The sequence below is a fragment of the Hyperolius riggenbachi genome, chromosome 10 (genome assembly GCF_040937935.1).
Source record: "Hyperolius riggenbachi isolate aHypRig1 chromosome 10, aHypRig1.pri, whole genome shotgun sequence".
Taxonomy (NCBI): Eukaryota; Metazoa; Chordata; class Amphibia; order Anura; family Hyperoliidae; genus Hyperolius; species Hyperolius riggenbachi.
In genome coordinates this window covers 45,953,670-45,977,008 of record NC_090655.1, presented here as the reverse complement: position 1 = coordinate 45,977,008, position 23,339 = coordinate 45,953,670, and the positions used below count along the sequence as shown (strand labels likewise).

At 43.7% G+C, this 23,339-nt stretch overlaps 1 protein-coding gene across 1 annotated transcript in view; it reads left to right on the top strand.

Moving 5' to 3' along the window:
- Positions 1 to 262: 262 nt before the first annotated feature.
- The window catches only part of LOC137535907 (ephrin type-B receptor 5-like), a 133,713-nt gene continuing 110,636 nt past the window's right edge, over positions 263 to 23,339 (top strand). The window contains exon 1 of the mRNA XM_068257781.1: positions 263 to 587. Within this exon, the coding sequence (XP_068113882.1) occupies positions 527 to 587 (61 nt within the window). The 5' untranslated portion in view covers positions 263 to 526. The remainder of the gene's footprint in view (positions 588 to 23,339) is intronic.

Here is a 23,339-nt window from a genome sequence, read left to right as displayed (position 1 = left end):
ATGTCATACAATAAGTCACATGCTAAAGTCTAATTGGACATAATTAACAGGTGTTAGCATCCCTGCATGCAGTGGCTCTTCTCCAGAGATGACAAACGAGATGGTGCTTGTGACAGTATAGGGACCATCCTAGGACCTGGTGGAGGGGGAGTGAGGGGCACATGAGCGTACACAGATTATTGAGACAGCTGTGGAGGAGGAAGGGGGGGGGGGTGACATCGCCTAGAGGCAGAATCTCAGACCTGCACTGGCCCTCCAATGGTAAGAGGAGAGACACAAAGGCAGAAGACAGCAAAGTCTGAAGTGCACACCGTCACCAGGACATCCACAAGCAGAGGACAACTGGATGGCAGAGTGCATTCACTCTACGGCAAACTGCAAGTCTTTGGCGTCTTGCTCCTGTCGGTCTGTGCGAGCTGTCGACATCGTCATCAGGTCATGAGGGGACAAGCTCATCTCTGCGACTGTTACTCCTGGGCATCTCACAGGAGGCAAACGCCTAATCTGCTTCCTCGCTGCTAACATCATGCTTGTCAAGACTCTTCTCAGCATTTTTTACCTTCTTCCGCTCGTCTCTCTCCTTGAAGGTAAGTTTTAAGAATTTCATCTTCTCTCTCTTTTATGTGTCAACTTTTAGCTGCCTGCAAAAGCCTAACAATAGATGCAGCATCAACTGGGGGAAAAAAATGTTGCTTTACTTTATGGAAAATAATACAAATCCTCTGGTGGGTCTTTATCTAAAGCGTTACTATCAGAACTGAGGAGATGGTGCAGAGAAGGCCAGGATCAGGGGTTTAACTACAGGGGAGATGCCCTTGCACCCACAGGGAGGCCCAGGGGTGTAAGGGGACCCAAACTACCACTTCACTTCCTCCGATAAAGGGGTCCATTCTTTAGATCAGGTCTTTTTGTGGCTACACATGTTATGGGTTTAAAGATTACGATGTCCACATTTGTTCAATGACCCTTGTGAGATGGGTCCCCAGGCTGTGAGGGTAAAAAGGGGTTGGCAAGGGAAAGGGTGTGACCACTTGGGGCCCCCTTCAAAGTTTTGCTGGGGGGGGGGGGCATGATTTTTAGTTACGTCACGGCCTGACTTATACAGTACATTCACACCTTCCCTTAATTCAGAAAAATGTTTCTCATGGACCCTACTAAAAATATTTTAAAAGTTCTAAGGGCAGCTAGAGTGTTGGAATCTGGTTGTCATTGTCGCAGAAAATTAGGTATCCCTAATCAATGAGACTTGTTGTATCCCACAATTAATTTATGTTTATTCATACAATTAGAGAGATTCATTTCCAGAGCCTCGTATTTTTAATGTTTCAGTAAAATAGGACGAAGAAGCAACGTGCCAAGTTATACATTTGTTCTGATAAAGAATTTCAGTCTCATTTTTGTTTAAATGTTTCTACACTTCTCCACGTGGCCTAACAAAGGGGTTTGGGGCCCCAAGTACTCTATATGGAGTCCCAAATCCTACCAAGGGCTGCTGCAGTGTCAGAGAACTGTAATCAAAGTAAGCAAACAATTTGTTAAGCATTAATACTTTTCTTTGCACATATAAAGGTGTTCATGACCAGCATAGCATCAATGCAAAGCTAATAAGATGGATGAAGGAGGGCCTCTAGTGAACCCCTCTAGTCCAGGGACCCTGGAGCAGAGCTACAGAGATCCTCTTAGTGTATGTTTGGGAAACCGGGGATTCCCATGCAGGGGCAAACGCAGGATTTTTAAGGGGGGGATTCCTGAAAGGTCCAGAAGCACTTATGTCCCGAGTGCTTCCGAATACAGGTGGCTCCATACTGCCCATGCACAAAAGTGCGCTGGCGTATTACGGAGCTGCCTATCTTTGGAAGTACTCAAGGACACGAGTGTTTCTGAGGGCTTCTGGTAGCAGCAAATTTGAACAGGGTACAGCGCTGGAACAACTCCCCGAGAGAGGAACGGGAGATAGACTTAGTTTGGACAATTCAGTGGAATATGCTACATAGTGTCACATAGCGCAAGCGATACCCATATGATGCAGGGATATATGCATCTGCGGAAGATGTCGGCGCTACATAAATACTAAATAATAATATTTTGTCTCACCAGGATTGCACTTTTATTTAGCTTTCCTGTATGACAAGAAGACACAGCCAGCACTAGGAGAAGAGGGAAACAAAGGTGAATGAAGGAGGCTGGTGCACACCAAGAGTGCTTCTGAGCGCTTTTCAAATCAACAGTGATTTGAAAAACGCTTGGCTAATGTTACCCTATGACAGTGTTCTCACAGCAGTGGGCTTCCCTGGCTGAATACACAGCCCAGTGCAGGGGGGGTGTTCCAGACACCCGGAATAGCCCCCTCCGTTTGCCAGTGCCATAGACAGACTTCATGCTGAATGGCAGTTCACTAATGCAGCTTAGTAAAGCATGAAAAAGGTGGTGGGGGTGAAATGAAGGAATTTTAGGGCACTGACAGACTAACTGAATAAAGTTTTTACAATTGCTTAAGCACAGTTTTCAACACTTCACACAATTTTCACAACACCACACACAAGTAGCACAACACCGCAGATTATGTGCAAAATGGACCACATTAGTCAAAACTGTACACTTTCTTGCCTAAACCCTATTTTCTTGTGGAATGCATTGCCACAGGAAGTCGTTATGGCAAACTCTATACCTGCATTTAAAGGGGGCTTAGATGCTTTCCTTGCGTTGACAGACATCCATGGCTACAATTACTAGGTAATGCCCAATGATGTTGATCCAGGGATTTTATCTGATTGCCATCTGGAGTCGGGAAGGAATTTTTCCCTTTTGGGGCTAATTGGACCATGCCTTGTAAGGGTTTTTCGCCTTCCTCTGGATCAACAGGGATATGTGAGGGAGCAGGCTGGTGTTGTACTTTGTACTGGTTGAACTCGATGGATGTGTCTTTTTTCAACCAAAATAACTATGTAACTATGAAACAGATAAACATGTCATCATATGAGCAAATTCTGTTTAAATCATTTAAACACTCCAGTGTTTAACTTAAAACACTGTTAGCATTTCCATAGAGAAAGTGTAAAAATACATTCTTCAACACTACATGGTACAAGTTATTCAGACCAATGAAAATTTGCATTGCTTTTCATCTATTCAAGTCCGTTTGTGACAATTTGAAAAAAACACATTTATTTACAGTAATCATAAAAACTTTTTACAGTTATCATACTGTATTTGCTGAATATACCTTTGTACTCTTATTCTAACTGTACAAACACAAATAATTCAGTTCAGGGCTGAAAAAAATATAAACTCAGGCAATTTATTCTGCATGAAGATAGAATATGATTATATATATAAATATATATATATATAGACAAGACAAGACAAATAACATTTATATTGCGCTTTTCTCCTTGCGGACTCAAAGCGCCAGAGCAGAGCAGCAGCCACTAGGGCGTTCTCTATTGGCTGTAAGGGAGTGTAAGGGAGACTTGCCAAAGGTCTCCTACTGAATTAGTGCTGGCTTACTGAACAGGCAGAGCCGAGATTCGAGCTGCCCATGCACTACAGGCCGATTCCGCGTCCGCACCACTGCTGCCCCCAATGTATAAATGTAACCACCCTTCTCACTCCCAGAATACTGCAGTTATAAATATGCCTGTTTCTTGTGAAGCAGAAAAAATGCATGCAAAAATGTATGCATTTTTATGTGCACATTTTACAGCAGTTTGATATACCTTTATTGTTAAAATGCATGAGCATAGACAGGCCCTTACTGTAATTTTTAAATTTTATTTCCTTTTTTCATCATTTTTCACTGTAGATCCAAGTTTCTTTGCAGATTGCCCCTCCCCCCCCCCCCCCCTCTCTCCTTCTACTGCTGTTCCAAACATGTATATTACAGTAGAGAGAAGCCAGAGGACTAATGCTAGATACACACATCAGATACAAGTCTTTGGAAAATGAAAGATCACAGACCAATCTTACCACCCTTCATGTAGTATAAGAGCCATACCTACACAGTCTATTCTATTGAGCTGGACTCTCCATCAGATAAAAATCTTAGCAACATGCTGTACACAAGGATGCTGTACACATGCAAACGATCAGTATCTGAAAAAGATCAGTTCCTGCAAATTGCATTCATCATCTATGATATCTGAGATCTCATACTCACCTTGTTTACTGTAACGGACATTCATCTGCAGATCAGATCCACCAGGATGGATTTTCAGATCTGCAGATGATTGTCTGATCTGCTGATGAATGTTTGTGTGTATGGGATCTGCAGATATCATAGACGATGGGCTTGATTCACAAAAGAGTGCTAACATTTTCATGTTTCACGCGATCGCGAATTTTCATGCGAAACGTTAACGTTTTCGCACGCAAACGTGATTTTTTTTCCGTGAAAACTATATAGTTTGCATGCAAAAATTTGCGTTTGCACACAAAAATGTTATTGTTTCGCGCGTAAAAAATTCCCGATCGTGCGCAACGTGAAAATTCATGCGAAAATGGTTGTGCTATCAGTTAGCACTCTTTTGTGAATCAAGCCCTATGAATGCAATTTGCAGGAACTGATCTTTTGCAGGTACTGATCTGTTGAATGTGTACAGCCTCTGTGTGTGCAGCATCTTGCACAGATTTGTATCTGATGGGGAGTGCAGCTCAATAGAATAGACTGTGTAGAGTATGGCTCTTATACTCCATGGAATGGGGATAAAATTGGTCTGTGATCTTTCATTTCCCACAGACTTTTATCTGATGTGTGTACCCACCTTTACAGTAAAGACCTGGGTGGTGATGGGTTTTTTCAAAATCTAAAAATCCAGTTGCAATTGGACAACCACCCAGTGTGAGTAGTATCGATTTATGTGCTTGCTCAAAATCATCTTCAATTACAGTAATGATCAACCCATAATTGGTAAAGCCATGCAGCAGTGCTTTTTGTAGCTGATACGTTTCTGAGCAAAGTGACACACATGCCCAGCCTTATCCTATTAACTTTTCTCCTGAGTTTTTAAACCTTACCCATACAATACCTTTAAAGAGGAGCTGTCAGCCATACAATCTCAGGAAAAAAAACAAATATATAAGTAAATAAATACTTGCTCTACTTACATAACATATGTATTGCACTATCCATGTTATGATTCCTGTGAATTTTATAAAGGAAAAGTAGAGAATCCTATTCTAGACAGTTTCCATATTTACTGTGGCTATTTTGAAGCCAGTCATGATGTAGTATCCGCACTTAGTCTCCTCTGCCTAATTTTCCCGCCCTTCACTATAGAAAGTGCATTGTTTCAGCCTAAGGGTTTGTATAGACGTCCGATAAAGATCGTTCGTTACGAACGATTCGTGACGTTTACACGATATTCAAATTAGACTGAAAAGATCGTTCGTAATGAACGATTGTGTACACACGTGAGCGATATAAGTATAAAGTACTGAACGACGAACGATTAAAAAATGCGTGCGCAAACGGAAGTGACGTTATGACAGGCAATAAGAACATGCGTTATCGAACGATCTGTACACACTGCAACGATTGAACGATTATCTTTCGAAAAAATCCGCCGGGTTGGATCGGTCGGATTGAACGATAACGGTCGTTATCGTCCAAAAAAACGATCGTTGGAAAATTTGGAGCGCACGATTATCGGTCCGATTGTCGTTATCGTTCGTTTTCGAACGATCGTTATCGTACGTGTGTACTCAGCTTAAGACATTTTGGCCAATCAGAGAGGAACAGAAGTGTGGGAGGGGAAAACAGGAGGGAAAGAGGCTTCAGCAAATCAGGCTTCATTAGTTAAGTCTGAGGGGAAGTAGAGAAGCAAAAAAAAGTCAACCCAGCCTGCCCTGCAACTTCTCTTTTTTGTACCAAATTTTCTGTGTACCAAGTAAGAGTCAGGTAAACTGGGAAATGATAATTTATCAACAAGAAAAGTAATAGTGATTTTAACTTTTGAATTGCCTTATTAGCATCCTTATTACTTATTTACCAGATAAAAATAAAGAATTGATTTTTGATTTTATGCCCGATAGTTACTCTTTAAAACTCCCAGTAAGCAATACATTGCTAAAAATAAGTTTAACCACTTGAGGACCCACCCTTTACCCCCCCCCCACCTTTAAGGACCAGCGCTGTTTTAGCTGATCTGTGCTGGGTGGGCTCTGCAGCCCCCAGCACAGATCAGAGTGCAGGCAGAGCGACCAGATCGCCCCCCTTTTTTCCCCACTAGGGGGATGATGTGCTGGGGGGGTCTGATCGCTCCTGCCTGCCGGGTGTTGCGGGGGGGGGGGGCACCTCAAAGCCCCCCTCCGCGGCAAAATCCCCCCCCCCCTCCCTCTCCTACCTGGCCCCCCCGGTGAACCGGGCTGCACAGGACGCTATCCGTCCTGTGCAGCCAGTGACAGGCTGTCCCCTGTCACATGGCGGCGATCCCCGGCCGCTGATTGGCCGGGAATCACCGATCTGCCTTACGGCGCTGCTGCGCAGCAGCGCCGTACAATGTAAACAAAGCGGATTATTTCCGCTTGTGTTTACATTTAGCCTGCGAGCCGCCATCGGCGGCCCGCAGGCTATTCACGGAGCCCCCTGCCGTGAATTGACAGGAAGCAGCCGCTCGCACGAGCGGCTGCTTCCTGATTAATCAGCCTGCAGCTGGCGACGCAATACTGCGTCGCTGGTCCTGCAGCTGCCACTTTGCCGACGCACGGTATAAGCGTGCGGTCGGCAAGTGGTTAAAGAAAACCTTAATCAAACTGGAAAAAACAAGTTTATTTTACCTGGGGCTCCTACCAGCCTCCTGCAGCCGCCCTACGCCGTCACTGTACAATCCTCCAGTCCAAGGCAGTGCCCGTTTCCGCTGGGCGACTCAGAGAGTCGACGGCCACTGTGCATGCGCGGCCTTGACAGCACGCATCCTCAATCACGCTCCCCTCAGCGGGAGCATTCTGCGCATGAGCAGTAGAGATTTCCCCATACTGTGCATGCGCAGAGCCCTACCATCCACGCGAGTGCAATCAGGAAGCGTGTGGAACGGGCGGAGCTACGCATCCAAACAAAAGAAGAGCATTGCGTGGGACCGGATGATCATTCAGTGACAGTGCAGGCACAGGACTGCTGCAGGGGGCTGGTAGAAGCCCCAGGTAAGTTAAACTCGTTTTTGTAGATAGGATTAAACAAGGTGTTTACTGGGAAAAAATACTCAGGGGAAAAGAAAATTGGATAAAGGCCACAGTCAACCTTTTCAGCAGCTATCTAGCAAATAATTGCTTGCTTGTCCCTATAAGGGTTAAAGAGAAACCGTAACCAAGAATTGACCTTGATCCCAATCAGTAGCCGATACCCCCTTTCCCATGAGAAATCTATTCCTTTTCACAAATGGATCATCAGGGGGCTCTGTATGGGCTTGATTCACAAAACGGTGCTAAATGTTAGCATGGCTGTTAGCATGACTTTTCACGCGTTTTCGTGTGAAAAAACGTGTTTCACGTGAAAAACCGGTTGTTGTGTGCAAAAGTTTGCATTTGTGCGTTAAGGTGCATTTCTCGTGCGATAAAGTTCGCAAATTTATTGCGCGAATTCGTCCGTTAACGCGTGCATTAACGCGCTGCTGCGAATTTTTGCGCGCGATAACTGTTATCACACAAAATTGTGCGCGAAGCACTTTTCACAGCGTGCTAACAGTTAGCACCGTTTTATGAATCAAGCCCTATGGGTGATATTGTGGTGAAACTCCTCCCACAGGAAACTGTGAGGATCATGGTCCTGGCAGTTTCCTGTCTGTGAACCTCGTTGCATTGTGGTAAATAGCTGTTTACAGCTGTTTCCAACTGCCAAAAAAGCAAGCAGCAGCTACATCACCTGCCAGCAGTAAAAATGTCACCATGTGATAAATGTCAACATGTAAATCAGGGAGAAGAAAGATTTTACAATGGGCAAACACTGACTAAATCATTTATACATAATTATGGTAAAAATTAAACACTTTTTTATTACATCATTTTCACTGGAGTTCCTCTTTAACAGTAAAACTGACATTTTTTTTGTCTGTTTTCCTGCATAACGAAACTGACAGGGAATTATTTTATATATAGGAGCTGTTCACACTTGTAAGTCTGCACCGCTGGATCCATTGCAGTAAGCGGACCGCACTTCTGTGCAGTCTGCGATAATCCCGGGCTGTTCCCATGAAGCCTATGGGGGTAAAGCATCTGCCCCGGGCTCCAGCCGGACCAAAACGGACCATTGGAGCTGACACTACACTGTCCGCTCTCTCTGGCTGCACATGGTGCGGCAGCAAAGGCTACTGATGGGAACCGACCCCAAGTCCTGATGGTGAGACTAATCTTCTGGAGCAGAGCAGGTGTTTTGACTACAGTTCAAAGTACACGTTAACCTTCAGTATAGATGGATGCACAGAAGGTCAGGACCATCAAGAAGTTCAAACAGCTTAGTGGAACCTCTGGGTTGTCCTCCTGAGAATGGTGAAAGTGACTGTAATAGAATTGCGTGTGTGGAAAGGTGTCGTCCTCAAATGACCGCAGTGACTATCGAAACTATCAAAACAGGGTCTGTCATCCATAAAAGTCAAAGGCAAATCATTTCTTTTGTACAGAGCTAAAATCATCTAAAGTGCTCCGAAAATAGCTAGTGAGAGAGAACAACAACTGGTCTTGCATAAAGTGAATGTTATGGGTGGAGTCTAGTGATGTAAATTGCTCGCTTGCCTCCCTTGGAGAGTCCAACAGTGACATCTTTATATCATCGTTCCCAACTCTATTCTTGGACACCCTGAGAAGATATCTTCCTCTACTTCATAAAAGACCTGAAACATAAATAAGGGGAAGTGAGAACCCCTGGTATTAGGTGCTAAACACATGTATGGCATCTTTCCCCGAAAATAAGACAATGTCTTATATAAATTTTTGCACCAAAAGTTGTGCTAGGGCTTATTTTCAGGGAACGTCTTATATTTCTATGAACACACAAGTTCCTGTGCTATGTGTCCACCTGCCTTCCCTACTCTGCCGCCTCTTCCTCAGCTGGGTACACCTCGTGTGCCTCTTTTGCCCCTTTGTACCTTTAGTGCCCCCTGGTGTCCCCCTCTGTACCTGTGTCCTCCTCTATCCCCTGTCCTGCTGTGTCGCATGTCTCATGTCTACTTGCTCGCAAGACCATGGGCTCCTGTAATAAAATTTCCATATTTTTCCCCCTTACTGCCGCTAGGGCTTACTTTCAGGGTAGGGCTTATATTTTGACCATGCTTAACCTATCTTAGTTCCTGGACGTAGAAACTACGTCCAGGAACCATGCGCGCTCCCGAGGCCGATCGCGCGCGTGCACGCACGCTCCCGGCCCGCGGTTCGTTAGCCAGGCAATCAGTGAATCGGGCTATGGTGCCCGATCACTGATTCCTCTCCCCCGCTGAAAAAGCGACAGCTTCTCTCGGAAGCTGCGCTTTTTCTGGCTGTTACCTCCCCCATGCGCCTCTCTAAGCGTATGTTACGCTTAGAGTGACGTCATGTAAACAAACTCATGGCCACCATCTTGTGGCCAAAAAGTAAAACTACAACTAAAAGTAAAAAAAATAAAACTCAAGACACATTTACATTATTAAACTATTGTTTACATCCCACCCTCCCAAAAATACCCAAATAAAATGTTTAATATAAAAAACAAAACAAAAAACATTACAATAAAAAAAATAAATGTAAATATTTACTTAAGGGTCTAAACTTTTTAAATATCAATGTAAAGATGAAATATTTCTATATTTTTTTTACTTTAAACTTGTAAATAGTGATAGATGCAAAACGGAAAAAATGCACCTTTATTTCCAAATAAAATATTGTCGCCATACATTGTGATAGGGACATAATTTTAACGGTGTAATAACCGGGACATATGGGCAAATACAATACGTGAGTTTTAATTATGGAGGCATGTATTATTTTAAAACTATAATGGCTGAAAACTGAAAAAATAATGAATTTCCGTTTTTTTCTTATTCTTCCTGTTAAAATGCATTTACAGTAAAGTGGCTCTTAGCAAAATGTACCCCCCAAAGAAAGCCTAATTGGTGGCGGAAAAAACAAGATATAGATCAGTGCATTGTGATAAGTAGTGATAAAGTTATAGGCTAATGAATGGGAGGTGAACATTTCTCAAGTGAAAATGACGGAACGCGAATGGGTTAAAATTCCTACTAGGACTTATTTTCAGGGGATGTCTTAATTTCAGGGAAAGAGGGTAGCTGGGAATTGAGAGTATTGCATTCTTATCACCATAGTATCTGAAGGATAGAAAAATCAGAATGGGGAAGCGGGTGCATAACTACATTGAGGCAAGCCCCTGGCAGGGATCAGACCCCCTTTTGCATCCTAAACTGTGCTAAAGCCTTCTCTACTTCTCCCTGAACCCCCTCCACTCCCAGTACTGATAAGGACCTGGACTTACAGGAATGACACTGCACAGGGTCCTAATGCTGCCATGCTAGAGTAAAGGCAGCCATACATCTAGGAATGATGGATAGATTCCGCCAAGAGACAAATCTCTCTCTGATTGAATCTGATTAGAGAGAGATCTGTCAGCTGCCCATACACTGCAGAAGAAGCTGAAGATGTATGGACATCATGTGGTTAACGACACAGGACAGGTAATGTATAACTGCACACATGGGGGCACATTTATACACTTGGAGGAACAGTGCCAGTGGTTTTGTCGCGTTCATCACTCGCACCACTTTACAAAGTACATAGTCATGTCACTGACTGTCCTCAGAGGAGCTCACAATCTAATCCTACCATAGTCATAGTCTAATGCCCTACCATATTATTATTATGTATTTATATAGCACTGACATCTTCTGCGGCACTTTACATAGTCATATCACTTACTGTCTTCAGAGGATCTCACAATCTAATCCTACCATAGTCATAGTCTAATGTCCTACCATATTATTATTATGTATTTATATAGCACTGACATCTTCTGCAGCATTTTGCAGAGTACATAGTCATGTCACTGACTGTCCTCAGAAGAGCTCACAATCTAATCTTTGCTATAATGTAATCTCCTACCATATTATTATTGTGTATTTATATAGCACTGACATCCTCTGCAGCACTTTACAGGGTACATAGTCATGTCACTGACTGGCCCCAGAGTAGCTCACAATCTAATCCTACCATAGTCATAGTCTAATGCCCTACCATATTATTATTATTATGTATTTATATACCACTGACATCTTCTGCAGCACATTACAGAGTACATAGTCATGTCACTGACTGTCCTCAGAGGAGGTCACAATCTAATTCTACCATAGTCATAGTGTAATGTCCTACCATATTATTATTATGTATTTATATTGCACTGACATCTTCTGCAGCACTTTGCAGAGTACTTAGTCATGTCAATGACTGTCCTCAGAAGAGCTCACACTCTAATCTTTGCCATAGTCATAATGTAATCTCCTACCATATTATTATTGTGTATTTATATAGCACTGACATACTCTGCAGCACTTTACAGAGTACATAGTCATGTCACTGACTGTCCCCAGAGTAGCTCATAGTACAATCCCTACCATAGTTATAGACTAATATTTTCACTATAGGATTATTTAGGGGGAAACCAGTTGACTTATTAGTATGTTTTGAAGATGCAGGAGAATATGTAGTGTCTGAATGAAATCTGGGGGCACTTATACCTAGCTTCCTATATTAGGGGAACCTATTCCTGGCTTCCTATACTGGAGGCCCCTATACCTGTACCTGGCTACCTATACAGGGGGCACCTATAACTGGCTACCTATACTGGGGGCACCTATGCCTGTCTACCTAAAAACCCATAGCAACAGAAAGACTTCCAAGTGATCTCTACTACTGCACAGTGGGAGACATGGCAGCGCTTTCAAACAAAACTTATACCTGAATGATTTATCTGCATTGATGTGCAGAGCTCCAATAACTGGACTATATTACACAACTAGCACTCACTACAGGCAAAGGGGGGTGTTTGCTTTTGTCTGTGAACAATGAACGAGGCATGGATCAGTAACAATTACAAGGCCTCTCTCACTGATTCAACAGAATGAGTCCAATATTTTATTGATGAAAAAATAATTAGGACTGCCGTGGAACCCATGGCCTACGACAAGTCCTGCTGCTCAAAATAATTTTTAGGACTGCCGTGGAACCCACCTCTAGGTCCCATGGCCTACGACAAGTCCTGCTGCTCCAAATAATTTTTAGGGCTGCCGTGGAACCCACCTCTAGGTCCCATGGCCTACGATAAGTCCTGCTGATCCAAATAATTTTTAGGACTGCCGTGGAACCACCTCTAGGTTCCATGGCCTACGACAAGTCCTGCTGCTACAAACAATGTTTAGGACTGCCGTGGAACCACCTCTAGGTCCCATGGCCTACAACAATCCTGCTGCTACAAAGAATGTTTAGGACTGCTGTGGAACCACCTCTAGGTCCCATGGCCTACAACAATCCTGCTGCTACAAAGAATGTTTAGGACTGCCGTGGAACCACCTCTAGGTCCCATGGCCTACAACTTCTCCTGCTGCTCCAAACAATTTTTAGGATTACCGTGGAACCAGTAGCTCCCATGGCCTATGTCAACTCCTGCTGCTCCAAACAACACTTGTAAATGACCGCCATGGAACACCATGGCTTACGTGACAACTCCTGCAGCTCCAAACCACAATTATAATGACCGCCGTGGAACACCATGGTTTACACGACAACTCCTGCTGCTGCTGCTGCTGCAAAAAAGAACAAATTAAAAAAAAAAAAATTTTTTTTAAAAAATGAACGGTGGAACAGCCACTAGGTCCCATGGGCCACCATTTAGCACAAAAGAGGTTTTAATTGCAACTATTTTAATTTTTCTACCGGAATGCGGAATTCTGGGGAATTTGGCGAAATTCCGCGGAAATGTAATGGCGATGGAATTTACCGCTGGCGGAACGGAATTCGGACCTTCCGATCATCGCTAGTGCGCACCATGAAGAGAGTGCAGGTGACGGTGTCTTTCCAGTCCATATGGTCGCCGGGCTGTAGTAGCTCAATGATAGACCAACAGTGACTGTTCAGCTTATCAAATTTGGTCTGTTCACAATGAAGCAACGACCTTATTATCGTGGGTGTGCCCCCCCAGACACACTCACATAATATTGGGGGGATGAAGTGAAAGGTATGCACTGACTTGACTAATACAATGTGCAGTCACACAGGTGCAGTTAACAGGTATGCACGGAGTGGTATATCACACTGCGTGCACTCACGTAGGTAGGCGGGTGCACTGAACAGGTAGGTATATGCAGTGATGGGTATTACATTTACAATGTGCACCTGTCACACACAGACAGGTACCGGACAGGCACAGTGACACTGCGTGCGCTCACGTAGGTAGGTGGGTGCACTGTGAACAACAGGTAGGTATATGCAGTGATGGGTGTTACAATGTGCACCTGTCACACACACAGGTAGTCACTGAATATGCTGGGCCTGGCAGTGGCACACACAGTAGGAATTACCAAGGCTGTCTATGCAACACAAGTGTCAGTGGGACACACAAAAAAAAATAGATCACAAGAACAAGATTAGCTCTCAAAAGAGCTGTTGAGGTGTGCTTTTTTAGCAATAAGAATCAGCAAGGAGCAAGCTAACAAGCCTACAAGAGCCTAACTAAGCTTTCCCTATAGGTCTCTGCACATCTGCACAGCAGCTCTCCCTTCTCTAATTAATGCAGGCACACAAGTGAGTCCAATGCCTGGCGCTGCCTGCCTTTTATAAGGGGGGGGGGGGGCTACAGGAGGGAGTGTAGCCTGATTGGCTACAATGTGCCTGCTGACTGTGATGTAGAGGGTCATAGTTGACTCTCATGGTGCACTATGGGGGTGAACCAAACTTCCGGAAAAGTTTGCGGTTCTCTGCGAACCCCAGAAGTTCACCGGGAACCGTTCGGGCCATCTCTAACTCCAGTATGGGGGAGTGCTGGGAGCTAGGGGGCCTGGTCTTGTATATACAGGTCCCTCCTCACTTCCTCTTCAGTTTACAAGTCAATCAACAAGCTGCATGACATGGGGAGGGCAGTGCATGGTGATTGGCTGGCTGCACGGTGCATGTAAACTGAACAGGATGTGAAGACAACCTGTATCGCTGCCACTCTATACAGAATTGCCCCCCTACTCCCCCAGCTCCCAGGCCCCCCCATGATGACGGGGATCACAGGGGCTATTATCACACTCCTGTGGGGAAGGGCAATGATATTGGGAGCAGTATATGTGTAGAACAGGGAAATTAGGAGAATAGGGTTTTCACTTCCAGAGTGCTCAAGACTAGGGAAGATCACAGATATGCAAATCTTTCCGAGTTGATGCAAATGTATGCACATTTGTATGCAAAAATATGCATCTTGAAAATGGTCCAATCAATTTAAACCTGGGTTTAAATTGATCGGTCCGTTTTCAAACTGCATACATTTGCCTAAAAATTTGCATAATTTCGGAAAAATTTGCATCTCATTGATCATCCCTACTCAAGACATAGAAGAAAATGGGTGTAGTAAGTGTGCAGAGCTGGGAACCTAAAGTTACAAAGATCTCATCACTAGATTTCCATAGATATAAAAGAATCCATCAGATGCAGGGGAAGAACCTGGTAGCAGGCGTGCAGTGCTGAGAGCTTAGGACCAGAGTTGCTTGCAAACTTTCAACAAAGTTAATTTCGTATTGAAAAAAGCTATTTTTAATTTTTAGAAAGTGTGTGAAAATAGCTTTTATTTTTGCGTTTTTGCGCTTTTCACAAACATGAGAAAAATTGATATTTTTCACAGCGAAAATTCATCAAAAGCGCAAAAATGTGGAAAACTATATTTTTAGGCTACTTTCACACCAAGACGTTGCGTTTTAGGGGACGTTACCATTCTGTACTGTGTTACCTTGACAAAGGGACCCTACGGGGCCCCAAAACGAGTCGTCGGTATATGGAGTGGACTTGTGTCATGTAGTTTGAATAAACCTGGATTTTGGTTTATCTGAGTGTGCGGACCTTCCGGATTTTTTTTAGGGGACGTTAAGATCGCATGGTGGTGTTGAAGTTGGACGTCAGATTGAGCTGCGTTATGCAGCTCTCAAAGCAGCCGCTCCAGGATAGTGATAGGAAGTCCGGATCTTTTTAAGGATTTTGATCATTCGAATCGGATCATTGAAAAGATCTGGATCTTTGAACCAAATTATTTGAATCATTTTACTAGGGAAGCAGACTGGGTGAAATGACTAGCAGGACAGGACTTTCCCTGCACTGTACATTCTGTATGTTCCTGTTTCTTCTAGAGTCTAGACAGACATCCACTGTGAACCGAATCTTTTATTGTGATGATCCGGATCATTCGACTCACAAAAAAGATCCGGATCAAATGATCTATTCATTCATGATCCAGACAACACTATGAGTCCAGGTTACGTCACCACAGTGCAGTGAATATTAATTAGCCATGTGGCTAGTCACTAAGCATGTGCAAACAGTCTAACGCAGCTCTATAGGGTTATAACGTACAGCATGCTGCACTTTCATTTAACGTGCAGCGTTATACCGTAACGCAATGTGTGCACCGTGAACAGCACATTGATTTTACAGTGCTGTGAGTTAGGCTGCGTTACTGGCTGCTGTAACGTGGGACTTTAACATCCCACTGTGAAACCAGCCTTACTGCGCAAATGCTTACAGCAAAAATCAATATTTTTACCATAAAACATTGCAAAAAACGCAAAAAATAACAAAACTTATTTTAATGGCATTTTTGCTCGTAAACCAAACTTAACATTTTTTTCCCCGAAAATTCATGCAAAAAGAATATTGCCATTTTCACTCATCACTGCTTAGGACTACTAAGACAGTCTCTATGAGATGCAAAAATCCAGTGAAGGAAAATCTCTTGTTAAAATGGACCTGAACTCTTACACAGGACAGAAGGAAAAACATAGAGAATGTACCCTGCATGTATTTAGAAAGTTTACCCTGTGTAATTACCCCTCATCTGTGACTAATTACCATTGTAATTTTATCTCTCAGCTGTCAGCTCAGGAATCTCCTCTGCCATGGCAGAACTGCTAATTTTTAATCACAGGATGTTAACCCTATGTCTGCTTCCATGAAAGCAGGAAGTAGACACACGGTAGAATTTGTATCACCTGTAACAAAGAAATGTTTTTCTTTAAAGAGAGTCTGAAGCCTTAAAAATATTTCTTTTTACTTGTCAGTCGTCTTCAGCAAAAAGATTATAGCCGAAACACCTCATTACTGCAGCAGATTGATGTCTTCAATTTTGGGGATTGCTTCCTGGTAGAGGCAAAGTTTTGTGTATTACAACTGCCTCTGCTGGAGTCAATCTCCGCCTCTCCCCACCTCTCTCAGTCTTCTTTCACTGAGACGGGCGGGAGAGGCAGAGATTGGCAGAGATTGACTCTAGCAGAGGTAGAGCTAATTCACAAAGCTCTGCCTCCCCCGGGCAGCAAAATCCAAAGATTGCAAGCTCTTGTGACAAGGCTATCATTTAAATTAGCGCAACAGAAAAACAAGTATGACTATGCTCTTATCCTCCTTAAAACCTCTCAGAATCAGTGAAAGGGGAAATAACAATATCTGAATGAAAGAGGCAGAAGTGACCTTCATTCCCAGCGATGTCTGTGAGTTTTCATTCCGTCCACAAATTTCTCATCGTATCCCACTTTGCTGCCTGTCGTACTCTGTTAGTTACCATTAAAGGCTAAATGATGCCTAAAGCAGAATTCCTTCTTCCTGGCAAACTTATGTTTCAGGACCGAACAAGAAGAACTAAACACCTCTGTCATTTATATTTATAATATTCTTTACTCCATTACCTCTATAGAGGCTTCTGAAATATCTGCTGTGCCAAATAGGACATAATTCCAGTTTTTCTGGTCACTGGGGAGATGTATCTATACTTGGCTTTGTCTGACTGTGGGGCGGGTCAAGCATGGAGCATGTTATCCAAAGAGTTCTGTGAGTGGTCCTTGGCTTTCGGACAACTGTCCTGATATACTTTTGACTCCTCTGTCACAAATCTAGTGAGGAGCAGCTGGCCATGGCTGGTTGTTCCAAATGGTGCTCACCTAACATTCAGAAGCTTAGAAATACATCTGTAACCAATGCAGGGCCGGGCTGAGGCAGAGGCGAGAGAGCCTCCAGCCTCAGGGCACAATGTAGGAGGGGGCTCACAACTCACTCATCTATCTAACTAACCAGGGAGAAATAAGAAAAGGGGATAGTGACTGCAAGCCAGATAACTAGAGAATAAAGTGTTGGGGGGTTGGAGGCCCCGAGGCACCTCTTAGTCTAACAGCAATCAATGTGTGATGGCTGGTGTGGGAGGGATGGAGAGGCGCACTTTGGTGTCTCAGCCTTGGATGCTGGAGGACCTTGCACTGGCTTTGAACCAATGCCATATATATACATACATACTGTGCTTATCAACTTGTAACAATTGGTGTAACCAAGAACAGATTTTCTGATTATTGGTGATCTGCAGTATCACCAATAATACAGATGCTATACCTGATTATGTGGTGATCTGCAGAATCACCAATAATGCAAGTATAGCAAGACACAGGACACCCAGGTGTGAGATAAGTGTTTGGTGCAACAGTAAATATAGATAGAGATACTCACTATCCCAGAGGAGCTGGTAGAGGGAGGTAATCTCTATAGAACACTGGAATCAGTACTCCAGCAGGCTGGAGACACAGATGAATTAGTAATCGGTTCACCCGAGGAGCGGGTGATGCACAGTAAGACAACGTATACTGATCACTCGTGGAGCGGGTGATTCAGAGTGTACTGCAGCAGGTGATCACTTGAGGAGCAGGTGATGAGGACAGAACCGTAGTAACTAGTCACCTGAGGAGCAGGTGATTAAGACTGTACTGCAGCTATCAACCTGAGGACCAGGTGATTAAGACTGTACTGCAGCTATCAACCTGAGGAGCAGGTGATTAAGACTGTACTGCCGCTATCAACCTGAGGACCAGGTGATTAAGACTGTACTGCAGCTATCAACCTGAGGAGCAGGTGATTAAGACTGTACTGCAGCTATCAACCTGAGGAGCAGGTGATTAAGACTGTACTGCAGTTATCAACCTGAAGAGCAGGTGATTACTAAACTGAGAATCCCTCACCAGAACTAAGCTCACTGGTGAGGGCAGAAGAGTCAGACACGCAGGATCGGCCACACAAGGACAGATACGGTACAAAGACAGAAGACTGAATCAGAGTGAGATATAAGCTGAGTCGGCAACTAGATCAGATAGGCATAGGCACAGAATCAGAAGACAGAAGAGTAGTCAAGGCTAGCAGAGGGTCATAACAAATAATACAATTCAATTAGTACTTTAAGCTATCAACAGAATCTGGCTAAGTGTGGATCCCCAGCTCCTGCTGGTTCTAGCACACTTTCGGATCTGACTAAGGGTCTGAGTGCTAACACGTAGCATTTGCAACAGCAGACAAAGAGCAACTGACAGGCAGGTCCTATATATACTCAGAGCGCTCCATAGCGCCGCCCCAGTCACTCAGCCAATCCAGAGCACTGCTGGAGTCAGCTGACCGGCTGATCAGCTGACTCCCCTTCTACTTGCATAAAGGTCCTGTCGCCTGGCACGCGCGCGAGTAGCCCTCAGTCTATGTGCAACTGAGGGACCAGGCAAAACTACAACATGTAACCGCGCGGCTGAGACGCGGATACGGCCGCCATGCCGCTCACCGCTGCGGCGGCCTTTCCGCTATCCATTACACAACTGATACAATTGCAACTTCTATGTGCGAGAGTAGCTTATTCTTACCTTTAAACTTTATATCTTAAATAGTACACTATGAAAGGTGATCCATAGTGTTATGTGAACTTCTGGTGCATTTCAAACAGGTTAACCATTCGCCCACGCACATTCTGTGATTGGACCAATGCTTCTGAGTTCTGTAACTGGGCTAAAATCACTGAGTTGCAGTAATGCAGTATTTCCACAGAAATCCAATTTCCGTTTTCCGATTTCTAATCGGAAATGCCGAAATTTCAATTCCGCAAAATCTGAATAAGCATCCCTACTTGCCACCATCTAGCCCGAATACAGGTCTCCAACTTCCACCTTACCCCTGTCATCCTCCAATGTAGCACCTAGTCCTACAGTCAAGGAACAAGATCCTTACTTTTGTTCTCTGTGAACACAAGTCCTCTGCTCCTCTATCCTGGTCTGGTATGCTGACTCCTCTGCCAGCGACAGACACAAACTTCAGAGGGTCATCAGATCAGCGGAAAGAATCATAAGGAAACCCTTCCCCCCTCTGGACCGCTTCTACAACACCAGACTACGATCCAGAGCTCTGAAGATAGCCAAGGATCCCTCACACCGTCCCGGGCCACCGTTTCTTCAGGCAGCTCCCATCAGGCTGGAGGTTTCGGGCAATCTCCACCACGTCCTTGCTGTGTTACTTATTTAGCACTGTTAAGATTTGCCTTTATAACTGTACAGAACATTGAAACCAGGGGCATAACAATCACCTCTGCGACCCCTGCTGTCGCAGAGGGGCTCTGAGACTTTGGGAGCCCCTCCTCCTCCCTTTCCCCAACCGCAAGTCCAGAAAATTAGCAAAAGGACCCGCCAGTTCACTCATAAAAACCGTGTGCAGAAGCATGTGTAATTCTTTTCCTGCTTCCAGATGCTGCTTAAAGGGGAACTTCAGCCTAAACAAACATACTGTCTTCAAATTACATTAGTTATGTTAATTAGAATAGATAGGTAATATAATCTCTTACCCACCCTGTTTTAAAAGAACAGGCAAATGTTTGTGATTCATGGGGGCTGCCATCTTTGTCATGGGGGCAGCCATCTTTTTGGTTGAAAGGAGGTGACAGGGAGCATAAGACACAGTTCCAACTGTCCTGTGTCCTGATAACCCCTCCCAGCTGCATGCGCTAGGCTTCAAATGTCAAATTCAAAATGTAAAAAAAAAAAAATTTGCACCAAAACAGCAGAACGAGAACAACAAAATCAGAAATCCAATCATGCTTTGCACAGCATCAGGGGAAAAAAGCCCAGGCAGTTTTCTTCTGTGCAGCTAAAAGTGAGGCTTGTATAAGAGAAACAAAGTTCTGATGCTGTAAAACTGTTAAAGAAACACCAGGCCTTTTCAGTGCTGCTGATTTTCAGTCCGGAGGTTCACTTTAACATTAACAGCAGAACACTCTCTGCTGCCATTCGCCAGCTCCCGATCACATGACCCACATGGGATCAGGGAACAAGGGGCCCCCTTTTATCATTTTTGCAGGGGGACCCAATTCAGTCTAGTTATGCCTCTGACTGAAACTCTAGACAAAATATGGATTCTGCCTTCTCGACTGAGAGGGCAAAGCTGGGAACATCTCCAGCAAGAAACACACAAGAGATTGTGCTTCCCACCTCTGTTTCTGGTCCAAAACTAAATACTAAATAATTTATATATACTGAACCTCTGCAGCAGGGATAGAGTCCTCCTTGTTGCAGTCAGTTGTGGGTAGGGACAAAATATCTGCTCGATGTTTCTTAATTGGTGGCAGATACTGTCTCATTTTTTTTTCGCGCCACCACTTGTTTACAGAGCTGTGAGGACCAGTCTCTGGCACCACGTTAATTACGCTATCCTTTTCACTGCACCTCAAGCCAAATCATTCTCAGAGATTACTCAGAGTATTGCTTATGCAAAAATTCATTTTAGTGTACTTTTACTTGAATTCTCCTTTTAGTACATCAATGCTGCTCTCTCCAGCAATCCATAAGGAGACTATTTTTTTTTCAAAGAAGTTGAGATTATAACCTTTGCCTATTTTTAAGTTACAAATTGTAATGATCGCTGCTGCAGCAGCTATTACTGGAAGTAGTAGTGCTGCAGCTCAGGCAGTTCTGATCTCTTTTCATGCAAGCTGCATAGCTTTGTCGGCCTTTCCCTGTTGTCAGCTTGTGACTGATTATCATTCACCTGTGTGGGAATCTGCATGTCTGCTCCCATTGGATGACCTCAGTATAAAGATCTGCTTCCTGCAGGACTCCTCGGGTTTTCATAGCTTCAGTTTAAGCCTGTCTTGCTGTCGCTTCAGCCCCAGATCGTGTTTCTTGTTCTAAAAGATACTTTGCTGGTTTTGCATCATATATTGGTTCATTGCCCATATATATGCATACCAGCACGTTTATTATTTTCCTTGTATTCGTGTTACGTTGATACATTAGTGTCGCTGATGTATACGTACACGAACTGTTTATATCCTGTGTGCAGTTAGTCAGCTTTCCAGCACGTTTTGGTAGTTTGCGCGTATCGTGAGCACCCGTGCTGAGCTAGTATCCTGCTCCTGGTCCTGTTCGTGGATTGCGTTCATCTCTGCGAGGAGATAACGAATCCTTCTGAATCCTGTCCTGTTACCGTTTGTGGATTGCGTTCATCTCTGCGAAGAGATAACGAATCCTTCTGAATCCTGTTCTGTTACCGTTTGTGGATTGCGTTCATCTCTGCGAAGAGATAGCGAATCCTTCTGAGTCCTGTTCCCTGTATTACTCCAGTCCTAGTCAGCGTTCCTGCTTATGTCATATATCGGTTCATTGCCGATATATACATATGTTAGTCAGACGTTACAAATAGTTTCATTGATAGCTGTAATTGTAATACGCTAGGAAAACATACTTATTGTATATTTGTCTGTGTTGCGTTCATCTATCTTTATCCTGCTATTTCCTGACTATCCTGTCCTGTCTTTGTGAGGCACGCCATCGCTGCAATCGCATTGGCTGCCTCATTCCAGTCTGTCTTGTTTTGGACGCTTGCTGTCGCTAAGTAGCCGCTAGCTAGCAAGCGTTCATTCTGTCTACCTGTCCTGATCTCCTCAGTTCTGGTTTATGCGCTCAGCGCTACTTTGCGCTGAGACGTTATAACGAAAGCATTGTTTGTGGCTGTCAGATCTGCACCAGCTCTGTGCGCCACAATCTCCTATTGGAGTCAGTCCTCCCCTCCACTATACTAGGGATAGCCTGTTTCCTTGTGCTGGTGTGTGTACCTCCTCCACGCCAGCTCATGCGTTGCATGCTGACTGTGGAGAATACACCACCAAGCCTTACACAAATTTACCCAAAATAAGGGACTATGTGAACTCAAAAAATAGTATGTTTCTTTTTTTTTTTTTCTTTTTTTATTAACCCATGAGCAACTGCTTTGGGCAGTCGGCAGAACTTGTTGTGCTGTAAATTCTTGGAATGCTTTGATCTCTCTCTACTAGCAGAAAATCTAGAAACCGAAAGCAGAAGTCCTCTCTTATTGTCTCACACTGCCTCCTAGTGAAAAGTGGCAATAAATACAAATTGCAGTGGTACTAATTAGAAGCAGAGAAATTTAACAAATAAGACATTTAAAAAAATGCTAAAATAAATTGGCCTGAAGCACTTGCAAGCCTCCAATAAATTGGCTGCTAAGGAGTGAAAAGCCAAAAATTAAAAACAAACAAATTAATTAAACCTGTAAATTGGGCTTCAAACAAATGAAGAAATACTTTAATTTTAGCAATTTACCAGGACAGTTTTCCTTCTGATGGCATAAAACAATCTATAAACTGATCCCTGCTTATCCCGATCTCACACATGCTATACACAGATGGTCGCTGCAAGTCCTTCAGGCAGTTTCCAGTCATGTGTTCCACATTTTACTCTTATTTTAGCTGCAAAATTTATGTAGTACATATGTGACTTTGATTACAATTTCCAAATTTTCAGGTTTCAGCTGCATGGCAGCTACAGAACCCTGTGTTTGCTGGCTAAGATGCCAAAAACGCACTCAACGCAATGACAAACCCTGGTGAGACAACAGTTGTACAATCGCCTTCTAATGTGGAGTCTACACACGGGAAAATATATCTTTATTAATATTATTTTTAATTTTTTGTGAAATTCAAAATGCTCCCCAGCTACCTAAACATGTTGTCTCTCCTTCTTGCGGCCCAGGTGGCAAGATGTTAAACTGACCAGTGTCAGTAGCATGGCATAGGTCATTGATGGGGATGGTCGGGAATGCTAATTTCCGATTACACGGAAATTCCAATTTCTGCCAATGCAGATAATTGAAGGCGCAATATCCGATTTCTGTCTTCCAGTATCCAAGGAGTCTGTTTTTCTGTCATTTTTTTTGCATTCACTGATTGGCCAAATACTTTTTGAGTTTATTTTGCATTCTCAGATTGGCCCAATCCTTCCAAGTTCTGTGACTGGGCTAAAATTGCCAAGCAGCACGGTGCCGTAGTGGTT